The 9213-nt window shown below is 46.1% G+C and overlaps 1 protein-coding gene across 1 annotated transcript in view; it reads right to left on the bottom strand.

The window, feature by feature from the left end:
• The window catches only part of T265_11499 (hypothetical protein), a gene marked incomplete at both ends in the record, with an annotated part of 23662 nt that overhangs the window by 9444 nt on the left and 5005 nt on the right, over window positions 1-9213 (bottom strand). Inside the window, 3 exons of the mRNA XM_009178169.1 lie at window positions 1217-1411; window positions 2938-3063; window positions 4248-4586. Coding sequence (XP_009176433.1) covers window positions 1217-1411; window positions 2938-3063; window positions 4248-4586 — 660 coding nt within the window. The remainder of the gene's footprint in view (window positions 1-1216; window positions 1412-2937; window positions 3064-4247; window positions 4587-9213) is intronic.

Raw genomic sequence — 9213 nt, 5'->3', positions numbered from 1 at the left:
TTCTGGTGCTGGACACATTCTTCAATGGAAGTACCTGTTACACAACCGAAAACACGCTTTCTAACTGCCTCGTTACGGATTCGCCGACACCAACGCACACGAGTTATGGTTCTGAGACAACGATTGTCGAACACCTGAGGAGGTCTCAGTTCCGCTGCTCGAATAGGCCAAGTCTCAGAGCCATACAACAAAACAGCCCGTACTGTAGCTTGGTACACACGTCCCTTCAGATTCAGGGATAAACCATTCTGACGCCATAGGTGTCTCAAGTTAGCAAACGCGGCCCGAGCCTTGCAGATTCGTGCATTCACCTCATCTGTCACACTGCAATCAGAACTAATACAACTTCCAAGGTACGTAAAACGCTCACAACTTCCAGTATTTCTCCCTGGATCTAAGTGGCCTGTTCAGTGACTGCACGTCCACACGCATGACCTTACACTTTGTAGGTGCAAAGTGCATACCAAAGGACGAGATGACTTTGGTCAGTTCATCCAGTCACGAATAGACTGGACCCCGTCACGAAGAGACTAAACCCCGTCACGTAGAGACTGGACCTTACCGTGGTGTGACGGTTTGCGCACCTCAGCGATCCATTGAGCTATAGTGGAGAGTGTCCCGCGACACTCACAGAGTCTCTCATACCAGGTTGGTCAATGGTTAGAGGTCTGACGAACACAGTCTCCTGGCCCTCCAGGTTGGGGGTTGGAACATGTGGCGACTTGTTCCGTAGAAATGGTAATGCATTTGCATTTCCCGCCAAACACCGCTGCCTTGCGGTTAGGCTTTTGAGCCAAAGGCTTTGGTTGAGGACCCTAATCGTCCTTCTGTCTAGGTGTGGGCGCCCTAGCAGTATCCCAGCCCTCGTACAACCATGACCTACAATATTAAAACCAGAGTGTCCATCCGAGCCGATGAGACAGAAGCCGTCAAGACCCATAAATCAACCCACCTGATAATATTCGAAGGATAAAAATGGTTTTACATACAGATGCCCTATCGTGGCAATAGAGTCTGAAATGCCATTGCACTTCGCAGTTCGTTTGAACTCATCAGTACCTATTACATGAGATTCATAGGCTTAGCCCCGTGTTGTATTTCACGTTACACAGAGCTGAAGCCTCTGCACTGTCGAGGTGTTTCATTGGTGGGGTCTGTCATTGCAGTACAAAGGCGCGAGAACCACGACTATCTCCACAAGAAATCCAACACCAACCTTGTGTAACGGTGTACTGTCTGGTGTAAAAAGGGCAGTGAGTGCATGGCCTGCTTCATGGTAGGCAGACACTCGGTTAGTCTGCTCGTCCAAGGGTTTTCGTTTCGCTGGGCCCATCAGAAGACGGTCACGGGCGTCCCACAGATGTTGCATGGCGACTGCTGAATCGTTCCGAAGGCCGGCTGCGATTGCTGCCTGTAAGGTGTATGAGTGAGGTGAAAAGATTTGGAAGCTGAAACTGCGTAAACCAATGTACTTGGTGGTAACAGAATGAGACATGGGAGCCTTACTCGAGGAGCGTCAAATAGCAGCTGCAGAATTTGCCAAGCAGAAACACCTATGCTTACGACCATCAGAATGGTTGTTTCTCTCCACAAGAAACGCAACAAAAGGCGTCTTCTTCCAGTGATGCATACTTACTAGCCAAATACTACTTTAAAACAGTGATATCACTAGCATGGCTGTTACATAGTCCTGAAACACTAAACACACAGCCGCGCCCTCAAAAGCGCTCGTGCATCCAAGCCACTGCCTTCAATGCATAGCTCCCTTTCCAATCCTCCCACTTGACAGTCTACTGACAATGCCGTATTTACGCACCAGTTTATCAGCTTCTACCTCCAATGCGGAGTTATCTACCCCACCTCCCCGAATCATCGGTGAACGAACCCTTGGCAGCTACAACCACTGTACGACAAGTACGCGGTTCTTACAGCTGACAATGATTATGATGACACTAAACGGAAGATCTGAATTGATGAAAAGCTTAATCTAGGATGTAACACACTTTGGGGTATGTAACATATCAACAATGCGAAGTGAATGAAATATAACTTGAAAAAACACGCAGACACAACGACGCTGATAAAATTCAGCCACAATGGCTTCCGCTGTCCATGTGTGGTAAGGAATCACACAAATTAATTGTGTGTTGGCCCAGTGAAGATACACATGTGAAAAGACACTAAAAAGCTTAGCAATCCATGCGGTAAAACAGAAATTTGAACCTCATTCTAGCAAAGGCCAGAGAGGACGGCAAAAATTTCGGGGGCCATGTGCATATTCCATGTGAAGTAAGCCTTACTTTCACCATTCCTAAGAAATATCCTCCTTGGGGAGACATAATGATTTCAACCTGGTGCTTTATACTATTGAATAACCGTTGTATTTAACCAGGCGGAAAAAATTGGCCTGACATTTTAAATTGTTATCTTCTGAGAACTACTGCGTTGGTGACGTGTGCAGTGGCATAACTGTCAGATATGGAATAAAATAGTAGGATCGGAACTCGTTCACTTGGCTCATCGTTCTTCCAAAAGGTCGAGAAAGATAAGTGATTCCGCATATTCCTGTTCTAATCCGGAAAATCATTTTTCCTGAGTGACTAAAGAACATGAATACATGATAAAAACCCCAGAATTGGGAGAAATGTGCTTATGGAGGGAAGCACTTCATACTGGCAACGGTATCTACCTAACGATTGCGCATCTATCAGTCCAATCGTAGTTTATTATCATCACTATAATTAATAACAGTGGAGTCAGTGCCGAAAACCGACACATCAATGCAAAGAGCTCTCCGGTGCTACTGAAGTCACTGCCCTGTTGGAGTCAGTCACGTAATCGAAATCCGTCTAAATTCGAGTCAACACAATTCGATTCGATACAATACCTACGACAAAAAGTATGTTTCATTGTCACCAACCTGACTTATAGACGTACCTGATTGACCAAATTCTGTATGTCAGCACCCGTATAACCCACGGTTCCATGGGCCAGCTTGATGATATCAAGATCCGGTGCTGTCTTAATCTTGTGCAAGTATAGTTTGAGTAGAGCGACGCGTCCCTAAATGAACGGAATATTAAAATGAAATTAATTATCGCCTCAACGGTAAACATGTAGGTATACTCCTTGGTTTAGTTTGTTCAGCAACGTAGTTGGAAAAGTTGGACGGGAAAAGTAATCCGATTATTTAGGAGAAAGCCTGGTAACTGCAAGTCGCACTGATAGCTAAGTCGGCTACCAACGCGTTAAAAGCTCAATTTATACCGAATGGCAAAACAGGTTCAGAAGGCAATGCATGGTAGTGACGCGTGAAATTAATGCTTTGAGAATAATCTTATCCATTAGGTACTCTATGAAAAGTATATCCAATCCTGAAAACGTCCACCTCTGTAGTGTGGCGTCAGATATCTCAAATAAGTCGACCGAGGTATAGTAGGTTGCTGAAGCCCAATCTGAAGCAAATTCCTCAGTAAGACACTCAGGGTATGAATTTCGTGGTCGACTGTTTGGAAACAGCATACCAAGTAGCAGTCGCGAGGCTAATACCTGAACAAACTTGTCATCAAGGAAACTACTCACAAATCTGGGTGGGCTGTCGAAGTTTTCAGCAACCTTGCGAGTAGTTTCCTTTGTGAAATTATACTGCGATACCACGAATATCGTGTCAACTGAACCATGAGGCAGCCTGTGTGGAGCACATTCAGTTGTAGAATACCAGAATACCATAAACGAGGGATTCCGTTGAGTCTTTCGTGAAAACCAAATTGGTTATCAAACGAGTGTATTTCTCGAAAACTTGTCATCACTTTTTGGTTAGCAAGGCTAGTTGCTTCTGGTGGTTAATCTGGTTAAGATGGGGATTTAACTTAACAAAACAGCGATTCAAGGTGTGACTAGGGGAGCGCAGCATGAAATATATACAGCAGTAATCAAATAAATTCAACATAAACAAACCCAACTCGAGCTTCAGATGTTGAGATGAATAGTGAGGGATTTGGACTGTGTGGTTTTTTTTACGAAAATCACCAGGTAAGGCTAAAAACCGCGCATAGACACATGTTTCCACATCTCACGCGAAACATGGGAACTGCCGAATGCATTAAAAAGTCGGGTTTCATCAACGGTCAAACCTATCGCCAGAACGATGTTCGGTGATTGGTTACGGCCGTACAGGAGTTAAAAATTTTTCCAGAGACCAAATAAAGTACTGAAATTCCATAAGTGACCAAGGGAAAAACACCAACCTCAAAAGTTGGAGGTGAAACATGAATCTGTACATCGAAGCGACCGGGTCGAAGGAGTGCCTTGTCTAAATCTTCGGATTGGTTAGTGGCACCAAGAACTATGATGCCTTCAGTGGACTGAAATCCATCCATTTCTGCGAGCAACTGGTTGATTGTTTGGTTTGCGTAAGGGTGATGGGGTGAAGAAGTACGGTTACGTCCAACAGAGTCGATTTCGTCGATGAAAATGAGACAAGGAGCGTGTTGCTTGGCGGCCGTAAAAAGTTGTCGGACGCGAGACGCTCCCATACCGACAAACACTTCCTCGAAGCTGCTACCCGACACATACAGAAAAGGCACCTATAGGAAGGAAAGTGAAATGAAGGCATAGAAGTGAATAGAGTAAACCCTGTTATTGCCCATTCATGATTAAGAGAACTTCCCTTGATTGTAAGACCTGAGGAAGCACAGAGTGAAAGACAGCAAGCACAATGTTCTTAACAGGATGTGGCCACTCAACAACACACCTGACTCAGCATCGACACTTCAGTGGTCTCAGTAATACTATCCTATGAAAAGGATAATTGCATACCGGGTGCAACAGCAGCAGGGAATGAGACTGCTGAGACGATCCATCAACCGTAGAAAGGATGGAATTTCCTTTTCACTCGTGAAGGAATCCCACTTGAACTAACAAAATCACTTACATAACTCAACATGTCTCGTGGAACTGACAGTCATTATCGTTAAAAAATAAATTACTTATATCATTTAACTGTAACCCCTTTCGGTGCATAGCCTCCATGCTACCTGAAGGAAGCACGAGGGGTGGGATACTGCCAGGTTGCCCGAGCCTAGGCAGGGGAGGTTGAGAGACAGAGGTCGGGTTCGAACCACGGACCTTCGGGTCAGTAAATTCACGCCCTAACCACGTGAGTCATCTCGCACTCCAGTGATGCTCAAAAGCGGTGATGCTGTAGAAATCAATTTGGCGGGATTACTACGGATGAAACGGACAGTGACCAAAAAGGAGTGCTTCTACCATCATACCAATCTTCAAAAACAATATGCGAACACCACGGAACCGCAAGCCAGGTATCTGTAGCTTCTAAAACACCATGGTCTTATTTTACTTCACTTCACTTCAATGTTGGGATATGTGGGGAGATCCGAGGGAATTCAGTTGAGTTTTGTTCGGTAGGTGTACGTGGACAACACAATCGTTCACCAATGAATCATTACCACCGGCAGCACTATATCAATATTTAACACTGATTGTGAAGAATAAAAATGGACGGGAAAAGGACTCGGTGTTCGCCTTCTACAGTTATACCGAGGTACCTACACCTCCAGACATTCAGACATTCTGGATAGAAGCCCATAGTAAGGACGCAAATGACATTGATTAGCAGCCATATCTTACGGCGTCTGCAACCACGCACAGGCAGTGAAGCATCAGCGCCAACACTGATGTTGCTGTCTTTGATGATGATGATGAACCACGGAGGGATCACGCGGGCTCTACCCCGGGAGGCTCGTGCAGGTAGCACCCAGATCTTTCCTAATCTCTTTCATACCCCTCTACCAGACCAGATTTACAGCCACCCATCTTCGGTAAACGATGGCTCGGTATTTGCAATCAAAATCAATCAATTTATCAGCTAAAAACCGTATAACATAGGTGCACTCGTACCAGCTGCTACAATTTAGATCATCTGGAAGTGGGAGAGTGTGGGATATACAGCTAAGCCTTAGAGGTGATGGCATTTCTAGTTACACATTGAAGACGATAGCTTTGATGCACCAGCGCCATCTCATCTACAGCCAGTTCACCAGAGCTTATACAACTGCCCAGGTAAACTAATTTATCTACTATGCCAAATGGATCACCTACAAGCATGAGGTTCTGGTATGGTATTGTGGCAGCACTTTAAACTTTAAGGATGTAAATGGCACGTCAAATCAGCCGCCAGGATTATTTAAGTTATGTAAAATGGTTTGCATAATTGAAGCACCTGAACCAAGGATAGAAACATCGTCCGCATACTCAATGTTTGTAAGTGAAAGTCCCGGGACCATTCCCACCCTGGAGGTTTCAGAGACAGGCAGGAAAATTTCAAGCAGTACACCAATAACAAAGTTGAAAAGGTAGGATAAGAAAGATCAGCGTTCTCTGAACTCAGGTCAAAGCTTGCTGTATACTCGTACACACCTACAGGAGTTCGCACACAGTGCTCTTATAAAGAATATAAATTTGGAACGGGCATCTTTGATCGTCAGACGCCGCCAAAGTTTCTGACGATCGACAGAGTCATAGGCAACTTTCAAATCGAGAAAAACGACCACCGAAGAAATGGTGCTGATCCAGAACTTGTCTCAACGTAGATAAATGGTCGATGCATCCTAGGTCAGGGTGAGGCCCAGCTTGACTCTAACGAAAATGCGGCGATCTCATTTCAGCACGAGTCGAAATCGGATGGTGGAGCAGTTAGAAGAGTTCAGAAGAGAACTCTTATAAAGTCCTCTAACTTGAGGATCTGCCAGCTTTTTAAAGCAATTTGTCTGCACTTTATGGGACCGTGGAAAATGAAAGAAGCGACTCTGGACGAGCGCCTGGTCGGTATCCACAAATACGCTCCAAAACAAGCGGTAGTCAGCTATTGAACCGCGGCATCTGTAACTGATGCCAGTGTAATCAAGTTGACGCCGGAGAACGTGATCAGACGACTTCGGCATAAAAGTAGTCTGCGGTCAGTGCAAAGATAGATCAGTTCTTCGAAGTTATCCGTATGGACTGAGTTTAATCTATATCGTCCACCGCTTGGGCATTCAAATCTCCGGCAACCACAACAACACCTGAGCTTCTAGCCCACCGTACCACAGCATTCAATGTGTTAAAATTTATCTTCGATGATGTCAAAGCTACAACCGATTGGAGTGTAAGAACACAAGATAGACAGATGACGACTCAATTCCCTCTGCGAGACTCCACAGACGGTGCCAGACGAACCGCACAAACATCTAGTCATGGAAGGAGCCTTCTGCGCGGTAACTTAAGCCGATGTCGACCCGTGCACATCCTGACACAGCAGCCTCTAGATCATGAGAGGTGTGATGCGGTAAGCGGGTGGAGGGTGGTGGGCGGTTGGCTCAACCAATGCAGTCTTGAATTCCTGTTTCTGATACACACGACACATTAAAGTCAAGTGAGTCATGTGAAAGAAAGAGCAGCATGTTGTCCTGCCTGCTTAAGAGTGATAACATTAACCTTACGGTGAACGACAGATCTTGCGGGTTACGTTTAAATCTTTCACGTTGTTTTCGAAATACTTTGGGGAAATTATGACCATCAGAATCCTTAGTTCATACATCGGGCTTCTAGCAAGCTTGAAACCTAACAAAGGTTTGCCTGAAGCCTTGCTAGTTTCCGTGTCACAGTACATTCAAAGACGTTCGAGGGTGACTATACAAAATACTTGAGGTGAGGCCTTGAAATGATCAACAATGATTTTCCCAAAAAATTTCAAGCTCATGAACTTCAACAAAGAGCAGAGGAAGTACATTTATTTTCAGCACAATTCACACTAAGGCAGTTAGGAGTTTTGGGCTCAGGAATGCAGTCCAAAATCCCCAGAAAAGGCACGTTAAGGACAAGCGAAAGTCCAATTTCCATGCTTGTATGCTCAAAGACACCAGGGGTGCGCGTTCGGAGCGGTAGGTGGCCGAAATGGGGTCTTGTGTGCGTGTTTCAAGGTCAGGGTTCGTTCGGAGCGGTAGACGGCCGAAATGGGGTCTTGTGTGCGTGTTTCTGAGACACAGTATATACCGATCGAAAGAGGAAACAAAGGCTGAGCAGGTGCCTGTTGCTTACTTTGACACAGTGTATGGATGCTGAAAGCACCTATGCGGAACATTTCTGAGGTAATAATGGTTTACTTGGGCCTATGTTACTGGGTGGGTGCTTAGATATGGATCAATTGTTAGGTGGCTGACTTGAGCGGGACATACAGAGGAATTAGTGGGTGAAGAGCTGTAAAGGCTAATGATACGCCCCAGTTACTGCGGCCAGATAGGGTTTGGCTGAGAAACTTCAATTTAAGCCTTTGACTCAAAAGTGTGACCCACAAGATAGTTGGAAGAAGAGCATCGTTTGCATAGCCTTCCCCTACCCTCTGACTCATCTGAACCGCGAGAAGGCGGTTATTGAAGTTTTCTTGAGAGACCCATTAGCCTGAACAACTTGGCTGCAGGGGGCGGCTCAAGGATACAGGGAGTATGGCATGACTGCCTCCCGACCTAAAGCTGCCACCTTGACGTCCCAGGCGACAGCATGTCCATATTTATGGAAGCAGCGATGCTGTCTTCTCCCGAGGAAGGACGGGTCAGAAAAGGTCGGCCCCAAAAACCCTCCACTCCGGTCGCCCATCGGTTGACCGTGACCGCCGGCGCATTATCCAATACGGTCGAAATACTTTTAAAGCCAAAGAGCCCGGTGCTACTCAAAAGGCACTTGCTGTGAAGAGCCGCATCAGGAATGAGACAGCAAAGACTTATTCCCTGCGCCCTCGAGTTAGGCCAACCCCCTGCAGCCGAGCAGGTCAGACTATTGAGTCGTCGGCTCCAGGAAGGGTCCCCAAAGAAAACCCTACATTCTCCCACTGCCTCGTGGGTCAGACAGTTGAGTCAGAGGCTAGGGTCAGGGTCCCCGAACAAAACCTACGTCCACCCACTGCCTCGTGGGTCACGGTGTGGTATCTCAACCAAACCCCCTTCCTCGGCCTGAGCAACCGGGAAGTATCATTTGCCCGCGCAGTTCAGCGTCCACTGATGTCCCTCCCCAACCCCTTCCCAGTGCACAAGCAAACGTCGCTGGGCCACTTGACTGTCAGTTATCTGACCGAAGTTCCTTATGCTCCCCGCTGCCTACAAACAGTAAACAAAATAACACCTTTCTAAATCCACAAGATCCTTTCTATATAGGAGCTTT

This window comes from Opisthorchis viverrini (genome assembly GCF_000715545.1).
Source record: "Opisthorchis viverrini unplaced genomic scaffold opera_v5_507, whole genome shotgun sequence".
Lineage (NCBI taxonomy): Eukaryota > Metazoa > Platyhelminthes > Trematoda > Opisthorchiida > Opisthorchiidae > Opisthorchis > Opisthorchis viverrini.
Note: the sequence above shows the minus strand (reverse complement) of the source record. Positions and strands in the feature narration are given on the sequence as shown.